The sequence below is a fragment of the Notolepis coatsorum genome (assembly GCF_963971535.1).
Source record: "Notolepis coatsorum genome assembly, chromosome: 1".
Lineage (NCBI taxonomy): Eukaryota > Metazoa > Chordata > Actinopteri > Aulopiformes > Paralepididae > Notolepis > Notolepis coatsorum.
Window position 1 is genome coordinate 124,787,404 of NC_140165.1, and position 19,122 is coordinate 124,806,525.

A 19,122-nucleotide genomic window follows, 5' to 3' on the forward strand; every position below is an offset into this window, starting at 1 on the left:
CGTGCACTCCTGGAGAAACCTACCCTGGCTGCACCGTGCACTCCTGGAGAAACCTACTCTGGCTGCACCGTGCACTCCTGGAGAAACCTACCCTGGCTGCACCGTGCACTCCTGGAGAAACCTACCCTGGCTGCACCGTGCACTCCTGGAGAAACCTACTCTGGCTGCACCGTGCACTCCTGGAGAAACCTACTCTGGCTGCACCGTGCACTCCTGGAGAAACCTACCCTGGCTGCACCGTGCACTCCTGGAGAAACCTACCCTGGCTGCACCGTGCACTCCTGGAGAAACCTACTCTGGCTGCACCGTGCACTCCTGGAGAAACCTACTCTGGCTGCACTGTGCACTCCTGGAGAAACCTACTCTGGCTGCACCGTGCACTCCTGGAGAAACCTACTCTGGCTGCACTGTGCACTCCTGGAGAAACCTAAATGATGTCATGCCCGCTTTATAAATGTCCTGGTGTAATCCTAGAGTTGTGAGCAGTCTGGTACCTTTGTATAATAAGTGTATAATGGGCGTCTTGGATCATTCTTTGACAATTCTGCCTTGTGTCTGTTCCAAGATAAAGATATTGTTTTTTTTGCGAAACTCTCTCCACAATGGACCCATCAGCAGTTGAGATGCCCGTACCAGAGGGAAGGCGCCTCGTACCAGAGTGAGGGAGTCCGAGGCAACTTTCCATCCGTGTGACTTCTCATGTGTACATCCAGGTTTTCTTTATGACAAAATCTTCTGTTACACAGCGTGCAACTAATATAGGGGTGTTCCTCCGTGTGACCCATCATATGTGAACTCAGGCTTTTTTTGTGACCAAATCTTTTGTGACACAGTGTGCAACTGTAGGGCTTCTCCCCAGTATGGGTTATCATATGCGAATTCAGACTTCCTTTTTGATTAAATCTCTTGTGACACAGTGTGCAACTGTACGGCTTTTCCCCGGTATGACTGATCATGTGTGAATCCAGATGGTATTTGTGGCCAAATGTTTTGTGACACCGTGTGCAACTGTAGGGCTTTTCTCCAGTGTGGCTTCTCATGTGCCGTCCCAGGTTTCCACGAGTACATTTCTTGCCACAAACAGTACATGTCCTGTGAGATTGAAGGTGAAGTTTCAAGCTCTCTGTGGGTTCTAAATGTTTGCCGCACAAACCACAGTCACTAGGATGGACTTTAAGATGGCGCACTAAAGAATTCTTACTCTCAAAACATTTCCCACACACTTTACAAGTTTCAGATAGAACTTGGTTTGATGATGTCAGCTCGTGGGACGAAACCACAGAAGTGTTAGACAAACTCTGTCCTTTGTTTTTCTGTGTCTTCTTTGACGTCAGTGTGTTTGAACCTGACTGACATTCCTCAGTCTCCTCCCATCCATCACTGTCATCAGTCTCAGATCCAGAACAGTCTGAAGAGAGGGGCTGGCCATCTGTAGTTGGTTCTAAATCACTAGATATATCCAAGTTACTGGCTGGTTCCGATACTCCACAGTCCTCTCCATCAGATTCTGTTTTCATCTGTTCAGTTGAGGTGCTGGCTAGAGGCTCTGCCTCTCTGTTTCTCAGTGTGTTTAGACCTGATTGAGGTCCTTCCTCAGTCTCCTCCCATCCATCACTGTCATCAGTCTCAGATCCAGAACTGTCTGAAGAGATGAGCTGGACATCTCTAGTTGGTTCTAAATCACCAGATGGATCCAAGTTACTGGCTGGTTCTGATACTCCACAGTCCTCTCCATCAGGTTCTGTTTTCATCTGTTCACTTGAGGTGCTGGCTAGAGGCTCAGTCTGGGTTTGGTTAAACCAGGAGGACTGAGGTTTCTCTTCATCATGTTCACTCTTCACAGGGACAGGAGTGGATAAGAACGTTATGATATCAGCCTCCTCCAGACCTTGAAGCTGCTCTCCCTCCTCACTGCTCCAGAGTTCCTCCTGTTCCTCTTTAATCTGTAGGGGCTCTGCCTCCATCTGGATCCCACTGAGTCTCCTCCTCTCCTGCTGCTCAGGGGGAACCTCCTCTTCACGGGCGGGGAGATGTGGGGGGTCTAGAGAGAGGAGTAAAATAATATGAATAGTTAACATAAAGATGCAGTAGATAACTTTCCACCATTAAGTGACAATCAGCAGCCATGAGCAAAAACACCCTATAAACTGTGTACTACAGTCAGTGACAGACAGGCCATCTGGCAAGGTATGGACCAACTGAGCTATGTGCTGCCTGAGAGATGGACCACCTGAGAGATGGACCACCTGAGAGATGGACCACCTGAGAGATGGACCACCTGAGCTATGGACCACCTGAGAGATGGACCACCTGAGAGATGGACCACCTGAGAGATGGACCACCTGAGCTATGGACCACCTGAGAGATGGACCACCTGAGAGATGGACCACCTGAGAGATGGACCACCTGAGAGATGGACCACCTGAGAGATGGACCACCTGAGAGATGGACCACCTGAGAGATGGACCACCTGAGCACATCTGGACCAAGTTTTGAAACGGACAAGACAAACTGACACCAGGCTGAGCCTTAAACTTATTACAGTTCCCCCTATGGGTTGATTATTATAGCCCCCCCCCCCCCCCCCCCCATGGGCCAGTTGGTGTAATTGTTGTATGTTTTTATGTAGGGATGTCCCGGTCGCCTCTTCTTTAAAGGCAGCCCAAGAGTGCTTCCGCGTTTCTGATTGGCTGCGACGCCCCATGTGATAACACCGCGCACGGCCCGCGGCAGAGGCGCATAGGTTGCCTCGGCATTATGCATTCGGAATCCCCCCTGTTTTAACATCGACGGTTAGCTCAACTCGTTCCTCAGCTTGCAGTGGAGCCTGCGGTCAGGTTGGTGACAAGTTCGAATCACTTAAATTCTTTTTTTACGTTTAATTAATTTATCATCTCTCTATATAAACGTAACTAGCGTCTGTCTTTCTTTCGCCGGTTAAGTTTTGGCATTCTTTCGGAGTTGGTTAAGGTTAGGGTTAAGTTTAGGCATTCTTTCGGAGTTGGTTATGGTTAGAGTTTGTCTTAGAGCAGTGGTTCTCAAACTTTTTACACCAAGTACCACCTGAGAACGTAGCTGGCTCTCCAAGTACCACCATATGACCGGCGTTAAAATACAGTCTATTCAGCTATGCACAGTTCACGCAGGAGGAAAATGTATTCCTAATACCATTATTTATTGTTAACTTTTGTCAGACACAGCCACAATGTACAAAGGGATAGCACTAGAACTAGCAAACGCTTCCACACAACTCATACAATGCAAGGGGCATTGAGAACATAATAACTAACATTCTCACATAGCAAGTGAGAAAATTAAGAACAACTGTATTTCAGCAAATGTACTTAATTCTCTCTATCTCTCTCTCACACAGCAAGCAATTGTCCGTCATTCTCACACACACACACACACACACACACACACACACACACACACACACACACACACACACACACACACACACACACACACACACACACACACACACACACACACACACACACACACACACACACACACACACACACACACACACACACACACACACACACACACACACACACACACACACACACACACACACACACACACACACAATTATTTTGTTACAAAAACTTAATTTCCTGCATTCTGGTGCAGGAATTTTTGAATTTTTACCCTTTAAATGCCAGTTTGGGTGATGGCATCACAAATTATTGTTAAAAAAAACACAAAAAGTAAAATATTTTCAATATATCAAATGCAAAGTACATTTTTCTGGGGGGGATTATTACAGGCTAGGCATGTGTCAATGATTAGCAGCAACACAGATTTTTATGGATTTTTTGTAAAAGATTTAACACCAACTCTTTTCAGAAAAGTGGGAGTATTTCATTTTTTATCTGACATTACAAAAAATCTAAAAAGATAAATGGTTATGATCAGGGCTGAAGTTGAATTAAAGATTTATGACTGTTTAGACTGCACTACTCTCCGTCACAGTGATCTCCTGGTTGTTCCCCACCTAGGTTATCTAACTATCGCGCCGCCGCAACCAGAAACACTGGCCTGGCCTGCTTCTAAGTTCAGTGGCCTGACTGCAAATTTTTTTTTTAATTTTTTTTGGTAAATGTTTTCAAGTACCACCAGCAGTACCACCAAGTACCACTAGTGGTACGCGTACCACAGTTTGAGAACCACTGTCTTAGAGCATGGCAATAGAATGCCTGTCTTTCTTTCGCCGGTTAAGTTTAGGCATTCTTTCGGAGTTGGTTAAGGTTAGGGTTAAGTTTAGGCATTCTTTCGGAGTTGGTTAAGGTTAGGGTTAAGTTTAGGCATTCTTTCGGAGTTGGTTAAGGTTAGGGTTAAGTTTAGGCATTCTTTCGGAGTTGGTTAAGGTTAGGGTTAAGTTTAGGCATTCTTTCGGAGTTGGTTAAGGTTAGGGTTAAGTTTAGGCATTCTTTCGGAGTTGGTTAAGGTTAGAGTTTGTCGCAGAGCATGGCAATAGAATGCCTGTCTTTCTTTCGCCGGAGCAGCAGCCTATTTCCGCTCTGCCGCGGTCACATGGGCGTCGTGGCCAATCAGAGAAACGCGGAAGCACTCTTGGGCTGCCTTTAATATAGACGCGTCCCGGTCCCATCAAAGATTGGTATTGGGGCCGATCACAGCATCTTTTTAACTGATCAGTAGGGGTGTAACGATGCAACCTCGCAACGATTAAATTCGATTAAGATTCTTCAGGCAACGATTCAATGCATCATGAAATCTCTTCATTTGACCACGATTCGATTCGATTCGATTAATTTCGGCAAGAAATGTTGAATACACAAATGTGGCTGGGGGAACTGATTCACTCAGCATGAATGGACTATAGGTCAATAAAAACAATTGAAAAAATTTAATTTCTATTCATTTAGATTAGTGTTGTCAAAAATATCGAAGTATCGATACATATCGATACTGAATATTTAAAACGGCTTCAATACTCATTTCCCGAAGTACCGATACTTTCTGCAGTATCGGTACCAGCTGGCTTGCTCCCGCAAGTTGTTGACAGACAGACGCGCTGCCAGAGCCTTGCCCTTCCGCCTCCTCGCTCAGAGCAACAGACACAAGCTGCTGCAGCCTCCTCGTTGGAAACGGGGTAGTTGTGTCGAGTTCATGCGTGTACTGGTGTAGTGGGCTCGGCTTGACGTTACTCCGTTTCCATGAAGTAATAGGTGGCCAGCTAGCTAGCATTAAGCTAACGGAGGAACGACAGCTAACGTTAGCTAATAATAGCGTTGTTTACAAACTGAAGACAGGGCTGCGCTGCCCGGCTGTGAGGGGGAGGAGGAAGAGAGAGCGAGAGAGAGAGAGAGAGATTTCTCCGGAGCTATGCTATGCTATGTAACGTTAATAAATGCTCCGAGCATAGCTCCGGAGAAATCTCTCTCTCTCTCTCTCTCTCTCTCTTCCTCCTCCCCCTCACAGCCGGGCAGGCAGCCCTGTCTTCAGTTTGTAAACAACGCTATTATTAGCTAACGTTAGCTGTCGTTCCTCCGTTAGCTTAATGCTAGCTAGCTGGCCACCTATTACTTCATGGAAACGGAGTAACGTCAAGCCGAGCCCACTACACTAGTACACGCATGAACTCGACACAACTACCCCGTTGCCAACGTTCGGTCGAGCGGAGCCGGAGCCCATCCTACACCAGTACACGCGTAACGTTAATAAATGCTCCGAGCATAGCTCCGGAGAGAGATATCTCTCTCTCTCTCTCTCTCTTTCTCTCTCTCTCTCTGATCTAAAGATAAACAAAGGGTTTTAAAAGTGTATTATCTTCTCGTATAGTACCAGAGAGAAGCTGAGGAGAATCAACCAGCAACAAAAGCAAAATTTGTTAAAAAAAAAAAAAAAAAATATTATAATGTTTTCTTTTTTTGGTATTGAAAGTAAGATAAGATAAGATAAGATAAGATATTCCTTTATTGATCCCCTTGGGGAAATTCAGGCATCATAGCAGCATGGGGGGGAGGGGGGGAGGGGTACAGGTAGTAAAACAACACAGTATACAGGTAGTAAAAGACAACACAGGCAGTGTAAACAATTTGATCAATATGGTCAATATAATTTACTATCTGACTAGCTGAGGAATATTCACATTATTCACAGTGTCACATGAGGTGCAGTATGCAAGAGGTAGTGTTATAATAATTTACTATCTACTGAGTATACATTAATCAAAGTACCAGGGTAGTCTAGTATCGAAAGTATCGATACTTTTCAAGGTATCGTATCGAAGTCGAAATTCCAGTATCGTGACAACACTAATTTAGATTATAATCGATTCTAACATTTTCAAATCGATGCAGTTGAATCGTCACATTAGAATCGATGCATCGTTACACCCCTACTGATCAGTATTGGCTAAGGGTGCGATAGAAAGTTTGTATGTAGAGTAATGATTTCACCAGAGCTTTTAAAATGGGAAAAATGTTTTTATTTGAAAATTTTCAGATACAAATAATCTTTTTTTTTGTATCCAGAATAAAATAACATGGAAATAACAGAATGTTAGATTAAAATGTAAAAACATGAAACAGATTTATGAGGCTCTACCTACATTGGATTGAAGTGTACAGCTAGGAAAATACAAATATCGGGATCGGGACTCGATCGATATAGATCCTCAATATTAAAAAAAAAAAAAAAAGGCAAAAAGGCTTGATCAGGACGTCCCTATTTGTATGTTCCTTTTTGGTTGTACTCTGCACAATTTACTTAATTTTTTGCTCATGCACACTCAAGGCATTGTGGGAAATTGAGTGTCTGCTATTGCCAAAAGTTGAAAAGGCTTTACTTTCTTTAAATATCCCCTGACAAGTGGATTTATTACTGCGTCATCAATTTACATCAAATATTTGAATTATTTCCCCCCAAATTGTTGAAATTGATTGCCTAATTATCGTGCCACTTTTTGACCAATCTCTTTTCTCAAACTATATTCAGGCATATCCATCGCCTGGGCCTGTCCTGTTTTTCAAACTGCACCTTTGATCTGGGACTCGCTGCTGTGAGTTGTGTTGGAGAGGTTGTTGTGATGAAGAAGAGGAGGAGGACAAAGAGGAGGAGGAGGAGGAAGGCGATGCTGTCCGTTGCTCCCACCTATGTTCCTCTCCTCTGCATCGCTGCAGCGCCGTCTCCAGTGGTTCACCTCCTCCCGGTCAGCCTCCTGGCAGGAGCGCAGAACCTTCACCTCCTCCCGGTCAGCCTCCTGGCAGGAGCGCAGAACCTTCACCTCCTCGCGGTCAGCCTCCTGGCAGGAGCGCAGCACCGTCATGGAGTGACGTGTCTTCTCTACCATGTCCATGATGCAGTTCAGCAGCTGACAAGAGAACAGAGAGTATCGCGAGAGAGAGAGAGAGAGACTTTAAGACATTTAAGCTGGGAGTTCTACCGGTTTGACTCAGACGAGCGTCGACAGCGAGAAAGCAGGGTGGGGGAGGGGAGCCACGAGGACATAGCTAGAGGCTAACGGAACAGGCGTCGGCTAGCGGATAGGCCACAGGACCAGGGAGGGGAGCCACGAGGACATAGCTAGAGGCTAACGGAACAGGCGTCGGCTAGCGGATAGGCCACAGGACCAGGGAGGGGAGCCACGAGGACATAGCTAGAGGCTAACGGAACAGGCGTCGGCTAGCGGATAGGCCACAGGACCAGGGAGGGGAGCCACGAGGACATAGCTAGAGGCTAACGGAACAGGCGTCGGCTAGCGGTTAAACACTGTATAGGCAGGAACACATATGGCAGGCACACATATACATAATCATAAATCACATAAGGACAGTCAGGCTAGTAGGAAAGCATACAGGGGCTGGGCAGTGGGCAGCTGGACTGGGACGTGACTTGCTAATGGTCACAGACCTGATTTTGTAACAGCCATGATTTGAGTGTGTGTGTGAAGGACCTGAGTGTATTAGTACTGCGGATGTGTGATGGGATGGTGTTCCAGAACTCTGCAGCTCTGATCCAGAAGGCTGATTTACTGAATGCGCTTTTTCTCCCTGGGATAATGAAATGTCCCTCTAGCACTGTTCTGGTGAACCTGCTGCTTTCTGTTAAGAACTGTGAGAGAGGTGGTGGGGTTAGACCGTGTTGGATTTTATATATCAGGCTGGCATCTTTTAGTTTCAGCATGTTTTCCCAACTTAGGGCTTGCGTCCATCTACCGCATTTTTCTGGGCGCAAGCGTCTTTTTTCAATTGTTCCCAATGAGGAGGGAGCGTATGCGGCCGCATGCGGCCGCCTATAGGAAATGCGCGGCGATCGGCTTATTTTTTTAGTGCGTTTCAGATTTTTTGTGCAGCCGCACCCTGCGTTTAAAGTTGAAAACCCACCCAAGGGAAAACAATAAAACCACTACTTGACTGCCTGGCAGAAATCAAGTGCTGGATGTCTGATAACTCCCCGACACTAAACGAAGGGAAAACTGAGGTAATTGTTTTTAATAGTGCCCCCCCGGCCCCCCTCATTGACGCACTTGGTCCCCTGGGTCCAAACCTCTCCACCTCTGTCAGGAACCTCTGGGTCATCTTCAACAGCAATTAAAAATTTGACAAACAGGTCAGCGCCGTAGTCAAAAAGAGTTTTTACCACCTTAGACTCCTGGCGAAGACAAAGGCATACCTCTCCCAAAGTAACCTAGAGACGGTGATACATGCCTTTGTCACCACTCGCCTCGACTACTGCAATGCCCTTTACACAGGCATCGACAAATCCCTGCTTCGCCGCCTACAACTGGTGCAGAACGCAGCCGCACGCCTCCTCACCAAAACAAAAAAACATGAACACATCAGCCCAGTTTTGGCCTCGCTCCACTGGCTGCCTGTTCGCTTTAGGATCGATTTTAAATTAGCCCTAAATGTTTTTAAATCACTAAATGGCACGGCTCCTCCCTATCTGTCTGAGCTCCTGCACCGCCACACCCCCCACCGATTCCTCAGATCAGCTGACCAGCTGCTATTGGTGGTGCCTAGAACTAGGCTCAAGACTAGGGGAGACAGAGATTTCTCCACTGCAGCGCCTAGATTGTGGAACAGCCTCCCCCTCAGCGTACGGACCGCCCAGACCGTGCAGGCTTTTAAATCACTTTTAAAAACCTACCTGTTCTCCTTGGCCTTCCCCCCCACTTAATCACTACTAGACCCCTGGCCCTTCTATCCTCTTTGTTTTACTGTGCCCTACCTGTTTTTATTACTTTCATTGCTTTACTATGTTTTTAATCTTATATCCTGCATCATATTATTTTGTTTTTATTACTTTCATTGCTTTACTATGTTTTTAATCTTATATCTTGCATCACATCATTTTGTTTTTATCAACCTGCCTGTGAAGCACTTTGGTGCCAGCTGCCGCTGCCTGGAAATGTGCTATATAAATAAAATTGACTTGACTTGAACTTTTCAGAGTGTTTTTTCTCGCCGCAAGCGCTTCATCCCAGCACTACCCAGTGCTCTGCTAGCGTTTTTCAGCTGGTAAAATGCGGTAAATGGATGCAAGCCCTTAGCAGGGCATGTTTTTGGAGGATGGTACAGTGGTGGTGGCGAAAGGGTTTCTTGTCCAACACCTACAGGGCCTGTTTATGAACTGAATTCATTGGTGTCAATGTGGTTTTGCAGGTCTGAGACCAGCTGGTTATGCAGTATGTCAGATGGGACATAATTACTGAGTTTAGAGTAGAGTTTGGCTGTTTCCATGTTGAGGCAGTCTCGGATATATTTAAAGTTGGCTATGTTACATATTACGGCCTGTGTGAAATTTTTTTACCTGTTTTTTTGAGGTGAGGTTTGAGTCCAAGGTTATTCCGAGGTATTTAAAATATTTGACTACTTCAAGCCTCTCCTTTGCTGCAAACACGTCTGGGTCAGGTGTTACAGATGATCTTTTTTCGAAGAACATGCAGACTGTTTTCTTTGCGTTGAGGTGGAGACAGTTTTCCGAGAGCCATTTTACTATGCATGCCATTATTGCGTTCAGTTTGTGTGCTTCCTGGGTTTTGTTGTTTGCGTAAACCACTGTGCCGTCTGCATACATCTGTATCTGGGCTGTTGTGCCAGCACAGACGAGAGGGCAAGTCGTTTATGAACAGACTGAACAACAAAGGTACCAGGATCGATCCTCGGGGCACCCCGACTCATATTTCAAAAAAAGAAAAAAAGCCACGAGGCTAATAGAACAGGCTTCGGCTAGCGGATAGGCCGCATCACCATCACGCGGGTATCGAGAGATGAATCTATATTAATCTAGGTTCATTAGACCATCAAAGACTTGATGGAGAAAAGAGATCACGTTTCCAGTCCCTTCTGCTGCGGGCGCTTCAGACGGGGTGGACAGTGTGACAGCTGCTCCGGGTGCATCAGACGGGGTGGACAGTGCTGCTCCGGGTGCATCAGACAGCCGGTACGATAACCATCGACGAACAAATAACAAACACAACGCAGAGACTTCACAGAACGGCAGATGACGGGTTGATGAGGCTGAAAACACTGGTATCCATCAATACGTACATTATCAAGGTGCTTCCACTCCTCTGCCCACTCTCCATCTGTCAGACGGTGATCAATGGGCTCCCCAGGGGGCGCTCCGTGCCCCGCTCCGTGCACCACTGCAACACAAACACACAGGACAGGCCTTCATCACACTCCGCACTCAGAAAACAACCCCCTGCAACAGACTCCATTATTGTTCCCATCCCAGTTTCTTGAAACTAAGGAAATCTTGACCATCAATAAATAACCCTTTAACCCTTTCACTACCACACTACCAAATGGTTAACCCTTTCACTGCAACAATACAGAAGGTTAACCATTTCACTGCCACACGACAAAGGGTTAACCCTTTCACAACCACACTACAGAAGGTTAACCCTTTCTTTCACTACCACTACCGACGGTTAACCTTCTGTAGTGTGGTAGTGAAAGGGTGAATGGCCACCAAACTTTGGCCATCATTACCATTTCTATTATTCTTTTTCCCTGCCTGTACCCCCCCCCCCCCCATGCTGCTATAACATCTGTACCTCCCCTCCCCCATCCCCCTGCCTGTACCTCCCCTCCCCCCTGCCTGTACCTCCCCCTAACTAGGAAACAGTGAGTAGCTCTCCTAACTAGGAAACAGTGAGTAGCTCTCCTCCTAACTAGGAAAAAGTTAGCCCTTTTACACCGGCCAGGCTCCGTGCTGGAGCCGGTTCCCGAACGCAATCTCGCACCGGCCGGCGCGTTCAGACCGGGATTAATTGGTTCAGAAAGTGATAAATCGGTGCTCAGCTGGCACCGGAAAATAGTTGTTTTTTTCTCGCGAACCGTGACATCAGTGGGCGTGTCATATTCTAGGCTGTGAAGACGGGGAAAGTAGAGAGTCGGCATTGCACTCAACCGATTCATTCAACAGGAAGCGATTTGCGAGTACAATACAGCATCCAACCAGAGTGGATAAAGAAATGCTCCAGAAATTAATATGCGTAGGGAAAGGCTTAACGAGTCAGCGCAAGAGCGCACACACAAAAGCACACACGCACACACACGCTGTATACGTTTGAAATGAATTGTTCCAGCAAAGTATGCTTCTATTATTCGAATGACTTGTTTTAATGGGTATCCTATAGTAGTAAGTCCTACTGTAGAACATGACATAATAGCATGATATCTGATTTATTAATGCCAATAATGGACAACGACCGCAATTGGCACTTGAAAAGTGTAAATGATGGATTAGTCAGTAGCAATTCATGACGGTTCGTTTAGCTCAACTGGTTAGTGCCCTGCCTGTGGACCATATGGTCCCCAGTTAGAATCTCTTGGATACTTCTTTTTTTTGGTAACGTAAATACATTTTTATACAACGGCAGGCAAATTTCTCGATTCTGATTGGCTGAAACAGTCAACTTATAACCCAACGCTCTTGGTCCCAGGACCCGCCCACAACCGCATTACTATCAATGCGCCGTTCGTGGTTTTAGGAATGAAAGCAAGATGGCGGACAAGCCGGACAGGAAACATTACGAAAGGATAATGGTGATAGGGTCATAAAGACTAAATGAAAAACGATTCTGTCACGGCGAATGTCTTAGTTTCTTAAACAATGTTGGATGATGTAATTGATGGGTCATGAGTCATTGTGGAACAAAATTTAAATTGCGCGAATTGATTGATTAATTGCAAAAAAATTATAATTTTTATTTTGTACCTACTTTCTATAGAAGCAGCTGGGAGGTGCGCTGTTTTAATTGAGCGTGGACTATTGAATTGATTGATTGATTGATTGCTAATTTTATTACCAGTTGTATAAAAGCCATTACACCACGTGCAGTCGTGGGTTGTGAGAATTAGACCATGCCTAGGGTCATGGTCATGGCATGTAATGCTAATCCACTCTGGTTGATAAGATAAGATATTCCTTTATTGATCCCCTTGGGGAAATTCAGGCATCATAGCAGCATTGGGGGGGGGGGGGGGGGGGGGGGGGGCACAGGTAGTAAAAACAACACAAGCAGTGTAAACAAATATGTCAATATAATTTACTATCTAACCAACTGAAATATACAGTATTCACAGTATCACAGTATTCACATAAGGTGCAGTATGCATAAGGTGGTGTTATTGTCCTTTTTGGGACACCAGAGTGGATAAATAATTTAACGTTACAAAAAAAAAAAAAAAATAAGCAAGAGATTCGAACTGGGGACCATAATGGGCACTAACCAGTTGAGCTAAACGAGCCGTCATGAATTGCTACTGACTAATCCATAATTTACACTTTTCAAGTGCCAATTGCGGTCGTCCATTATTGGCATTAATCAGATATCATGCTATTATGTCATGTTCTACAGTAGGACTTACTACTAGAGATGTTCCGATACCATTTTTTCCTTTCCGATCCGATACCTAAGCTTTGGGTATCGGCCGATACCGATACTTATCCGATACCAGTGCATACATAAAAAAAAAAAAAAAAAAAATTATATAAATTTTTTATAAATATAATTTTTTTTTTTTTTTTTTAACAAATACTGTTTTATATATACTGTTTTTTAGTAATAACTAGAAAGTAATGGTATTTATTCAACAACAGGTGATTGTATAGATTTGTATTAGTATCATTAATCAATGAGTATGGGGCTTCAGCACTGCAGATATACCCTACTCCAATGATCCACACGGACATTATACGTTGCTGCACTCGCTACCCACTGGCTCTGCAGATATACCCTACTCAGTCTGTCTACAAGGCTCCGTTTCAGTAGCAGTCGGATCTGTTGTGATTTTTGCACAATAAATATTCAACATTCTCTTTTGAGACTCCGCCTCAGACTCTTATCATTTGGCACTAAAAGCTAAACATTGTCACCGATATGGCTGTCCGCAACATGTCATTAATTGTGTACGCGAGGTGGTCTCAATGACGACGTCAACGTGAGCTAAGTTAGCATAGCATGAGCTGCCGGTATATGAAAAGACTGTAACGTTACTGGTGACATTGTGATTTAACGAATACTCCTTTGCCAACTTGCTGTACTTTGCTTGCAGGTCTGCAGCCATTATTGCTGGATTATATGAATAGCCCCAACTTTAGCCAAGGTAATGTTAAAGCTAGCTTTCGGTTAGCTGTTCAATGCTAATAACACCAGCCACCAAGCGAACCCATGAGCTCCCCGTCAACACCGCTCTGTCGGGACGATGACATTTAAGAAAGTATCTGCTGTTAAAATGACAAATGGCATTGACACTTTAATCGATTAAGCACCCGTTTGTTTTATAATGCTTACTCAACAGACCACAGTGTTGTTGATAAATTACGTCATATGGTATCGGAGCGCAGCATTAGAGGGTACTCGCCGATACCGATACCAGCATTTTAGCCAGTATCGGCGGCTTTTCCGATACTGGTATCGGTATCGGAACAACTCTACTTACTACTAGGGGTGGACGGTATAAACGGTATACGGTCATGTAACCACAGCGCGACTATTTCACTCGCATTTGCCCCTAAAAATAGATAGAATTAGTCATAGATAATAGATATGTGCAAACTGGAAAAAGTTATTTAGGAGGCTTCGCGCAGTGGGCGTGTCAACACGCAATTGTCATTTCATAATAAACACATCACCGCGGCGCACAGCAAGTTTCAATTTCAGTTCCTGGCATTTTTAACCAGTGGAGAAAGGTAAGAGATTTCCCTATCGTTTTTCTTATATGAATTATTCTACGTTAATAAAACATACCTGGTGATCAACTACAGTTTGCTGTGAACATTATTGTTACGAAGGATCAGATTAAACCGAATATATATATTTACTACTTGATATATATTGCATAATATTTGTATATCAGAGCTGGAGCTTATTGATTCCCCGTTGATCCAGAGTTTGCATTCGAACATTTCCTCCCCCTGCTGGCCTACAACCGGAGGGACCCTACTAGTATCTCCCGCTGCCCTACTAGTGTACCATAGATATAATTCCTATTGATACCGGTGGTATTTATTATCTCCTGCGTACTATTCTAATGGACTTACGCTATTGATTTACTCACGCACAACGCACATTCTTCGCCTTATAAGCGCGACTCTACGTAAAGTATTGTAATATACTATCATTGCTGCTAATAAATATTATTATAACCAAGATTTGTGTGGAACCGTGTCATTGTGGAGGTGTTCATATCATATACCTGTGTACTGTATGGCCAGTAGTAATGTACATAAGACAGTAGTGGTTTAATGATACCATACTTATTAATACAGTCAGGGAATTGTACCCCTCAGTTACAATTATGATGTGTGTGTCGTGTTCTGATAACGACGGCTGGGCAGCGGGAGCTGGATGCTGGATTTTGCGAGAAGCATGCAGCTGCAGAGCCGCAGAGCTGGACAGCTGTGGCTGCACAGTGCAATACTCCAATTCAGCCATTGGCAATTCAGCCGTTGGGTGGGGGGCAGTAGCGGCTCGTACTATCTACTGTTGGGTGGTCGCAGGGGGTTCACGTTAGGTAACATTGTAAAAATGTAACGTTAATAAATGCTCTGGAGCAATCTCTCTCTCAGTCTCTCGGATCAATCCAATAAAATAATTAACACATGTATATGTTGTCATTTTAAACAACTCACCATTCATTCATTCATCCATTATGCATCAGCAGCAGCTAAAATAATGTTATAGTTCACAACACAGCAGCGTGTTTTGAATCGCTATTATCATCTCAGCAAGCCAAGCACCGTCAATACTTTCCGTAGCCGCATTTCTCGGAGACACAGGAAGCATCGCTGTGTTGAGAGAGCGAGAGAGAGAGAGAGAGAGACTCACTGTTTAGTCGAAACGTCCAGGGCAGGAGGGCTTGATAAAGTGTATAATCCACTGTCCCAGACTGTTGATGTATATCCAGACCACTGTCCAGACTGCATCCGCCATATAGCTTGTTGTTAGCGAAGTGTTAGCACCACACAACACATAACACAATTACTGTGATGATGTCTTTGCCCATTTCCGCGTCGAACAGACTGCAAACAACCTGGCATTCTATCGCCCTGCTCCAAGACAAACTCTAACCTTAACCAACTTTGAAAGAGTGCCTAAGCTTAACCGTCGAAAGAACTTGCCGTCACGCTCTAGGACAAATAGCTGCATGATCACAACAACACAAGTTACACAATAGCTACAACAGAAACTGACGTCGGCCAATCAGAGAGCGTCTCCGCGAAATGCGGCTACGAAAATTCTAGACGCTGCTTGCCTAGACCGCTTCAAATCGCGCCCGGCTTCCATCATAAACATCATATTTCAACGCACAGCGCGTTACGCACTGATTGGCTGCGACGGATAGAGCGATGAAACAGTGACGCGCACTCAGAGCGCTATTGCGTCTAGCCCGGGCCGAGAAATACGGCTAGGAGAAATGCGGCTATGCGACAGTGAGTCACTTCCTGTTCAGGAAAACTATTATTTTTATTTGATATATTAACGTTATATTGTGCATTGGAAACACAAACATACTTAAAATGAGTAAATATTATTCATTTTAAACATGTTTATATTATTTATATGGCTATAAAACAAAAAACAATTTTTTTTTTCTTGTTCTTCTCTCTTTTAACCAGGGGGGGCGGCGCCCGAGCGCCCCTAGTGGCGAGCCGCCACTGGTGGGGGGCGCTGTTGAGCGGGCCTGTGACCGGACCTGAAAGCGCCCCTACTCTGCGGCTCTGCAGTTGTATACTATTGGGATTCGTTGGGAGCAGCACGGAGTCTCGACTCGGGACTTGTTTTATTTGGAATATAATGACTGTATACGCAAAAGTAGCCTAGTTTTAAGTTAAAATATTATAAATCTACATGCCTTGAGGATGTCATTCTTTATATAGCCTGCCTATCAGACAAAAAAAAAATTCTAACGGAAACCCTAATACCGTGATATATACCATTACCGTCTATGCTTCAAATTATACCGTGATATACATTTTAGACCATACCGTCCACCCCTACTTACTACTATATGATACCCATTAAAACAAGTCATTTGAATAATAGAAGCATACTTTGCTGGAACGATTCATTTCAAACGTATACAGCGTGTGTGTGCGTGTGTGCTTTTGTGTGTGCGCTCTTGCGCTGAGGCTCGCTCTCCACGCATTATTTTTACCTGAGTAACGCCCCCGTTGATGACGGAGACGGTGGAATGTTGGTTCTGCTTAAATGGGTGTAACCGCGGGGTGGTTCGCCAGAGAGCACCAAGGTTCAGAGGGTTCAGAACGGAGCTGGAGCTTGAAGCGGAGCCCGGGCGGTTTAAAAGCGCTAAGTGAGAGTAGCTCTCCTACCCGTCGGCCGGTGCCGGTCCCGGACGTCATTGTGTCGGTGAGCATCTCTGCGGCGTCCCCGGGCCGGGTCCTGTAGATGGTAGTGCTGCGGCCCTGTGGGGGGGATGGGGGGCTGGGGCTGGGGCGGCTGGGCAGACGGGCCTGTGCTGGGGCTGAAGTGTTGGCTGGGGCTGGCGGTGCACGGCCTCTTCGTCAGGTTGTCCAGACGCAGGTCGTCTCTGGGCCTGGAGGCAGAAGAACGTGCTCAACAAACACCTCCTTGCAGTGGCGGACTGGGACACAAATTCAGCCCGGGACATTCAGACGCACCAGCCCACGCACCGGCCCCGAAACCGGCCCACACAACGGCCGTTATGAAACACTTGTCCAGTATTAAACAACCCAAGGCTGTGGCTAAGGAGTCAACATCAGGGAGACCAAATCTACACACCGCCCCTAGATGTGCACTCATGCACAGTGCACACACACACACACACACACACAGAGACACACACATACATATACCGTTACTTCCTGTCATTGGCATATGTGTTTTTTTTTACTAACATCTTAGTGCCTCATTAGCCTAGGGATTAAGGATACATGAAGTATTAACTACACCATAATAATATTGAGGTTTTGATCCATAGAAAAGGTCTGTGCTACACAATTTCAGTTAGATTGGATTTATTGTCCTTTAATTTGGCACTCATGACATTAGTTGCTTGCCGTTTAATCAACATCGAAAGACCCCCCACTTCCTCCCAGACACCCATTCCAAGAGCTAGCTCTCTCTCTCTCTCTCTCTCTCTCTCTCTCTCTCTCTCTCTCTCTCTCTCTCTCTCTCTCTCTCTCTCTCTCTCTCTCTCTCTCTCTCTCTCTCGCTCTCTCTCGCTCTCTCTCTCGCTCTCTCTCTCGCTCTCTCTCTCGCTCTCTCTCTCGCTCTCTCTCTCGCTCTCTCTCTCGCTCTCTCTCTCGCTCTCTCTCTCGCTCTCTCTCTCGCTCTCTCTCTCTCTCTCTCTCTCTCTGTCTCTCTGTGTGTGTGTGTCTCTCTCTCTCTCTGTGTCTCTCCCTCTCTCTGTGTGTCTCTCTCTGTGTCTCTCTCTCTGTCTCTCTCTGTGTGTCTGTCTGTCTGGACTGGGCTCTCTCTCTCCCCTCAGGGTCAGCTGTGCTGGACTGGGCGCTCTCTCTTTCCTCAGAGTCAACTGCATAAGAAGAACATCAGCAATCAATAATAATGGCTTGAATTCATACAGCGTTTTTCAGCCTTTTGAAAACACCCAAAGTAGTAGTAGTAGTAGTAGTAGTTTATTCAGTCATCATCTCACACAATACAATATACACCATCATTTAACAATATTTGATTTTACAGTGACTGAGAAGGTACAGACTGAAGCAATGCTTTTTTTTTTTTTTTTTTATTATTATTGCAAAACAAAAATTATTAAAAGTCAGTACTCAACACACAATGCATAATGAAACTAACAATCAAGGTGGCTAAAATGAAGCAATGCTTATATAGCCTATGCCTGTCCTATATTCTTAACAAAAATTTTAAAAATTAAGACTCCAAAACAGTATTCTAAAAGAAAATAGCAAAAAGAAAACAGTATTATTCACCCTTGTAGTTTTCAAAAATAGCTTTACAAACCATTTTATTAAAAACCAAAAGCGAATTACTCATTCTTAACTGTATATCAGCATTGTTCCACAAAGCGCTTCACAGAAACCATCAAGCATTCACACTCACATACAGTACACATACATACACAGTCATACGCTACTGGTGGTCGTGAGCAGCATCAGCAAACACAGCTTCCCTGTGGCAGACTGACGGAATCATGTCTGCTATTCAGCGCCAACCACCATCAACAACCTTCATAAATACATTCAACATTAATGGAATAGGCTAACTACCAACTTAGCTGTAGCAGTTAGCTGTTATATGCAATCACATTTGTTTAACTACGGGGTAGTAGTTGACCTAGTTGTTAGCTTAAGCTAGTTAGCTGTGGTTATCTACAAACATGTAGATGAGACTAATCGAGAACATGGCTAACTGTTGGGAATTCTAAGGTACATCTTATTTAAGCATGTAAAATGGCAACTAATCAATTCAATCAATTAGATTACCAATATTATATCAACATGAACATTTTAAAGGGAACATAATAGTATTTTATTTGAGTATTTACTATTATAATATTAGTAGCCAATTAATTTGCAGCCCGTCCTAGGTTCTGATTGGCTCTCTAGGTTCAAGTTCAAGTTCTTTAATAGTTGTCATACAGAAGTACAGAATACTTTCATACAAAATGC

At 44.7% G+C, this 19,122-nt stretch overlaps 1 protein-coding gene across 1 annotated transcript in view; it reads right to left on the bottom strand.

Moving 5' to 3' along the window:
- Positions 1 to 529: 529 nt before the first annotated feature.
- The window catches only part of LOC311248985 (uncharacterized protein), a gene marked incomplete at its 5' end in the record, with an annotated part of 83,268 nt that continues 64,675 nt past the window's right edge, over positions 530 to 19,122 (bottom strand). Inside the window, 4 exons of the mRNA XM_084338229.1 lie at positions 530 to 2,041; positions 7,012 to 7,345; positions 10,527 to 10,624; positions 16,825 to 17,048. Coding sequence (XP_084194355.1) covers positions 612 to 2,041; positions 7,012 to 7,345; positions 10,527 to 10,624; positions 16,825 to 17,048 — 2,086 coding nt within the window. The 3' untranslated portion in view covers positions 530 to 611. The remainder of the gene's footprint in view (positions 2,042 to 7,011; positions 7,346 to 10,526; positions 10,625 to 16,824; positions 17,049 to 19,122) is intronic.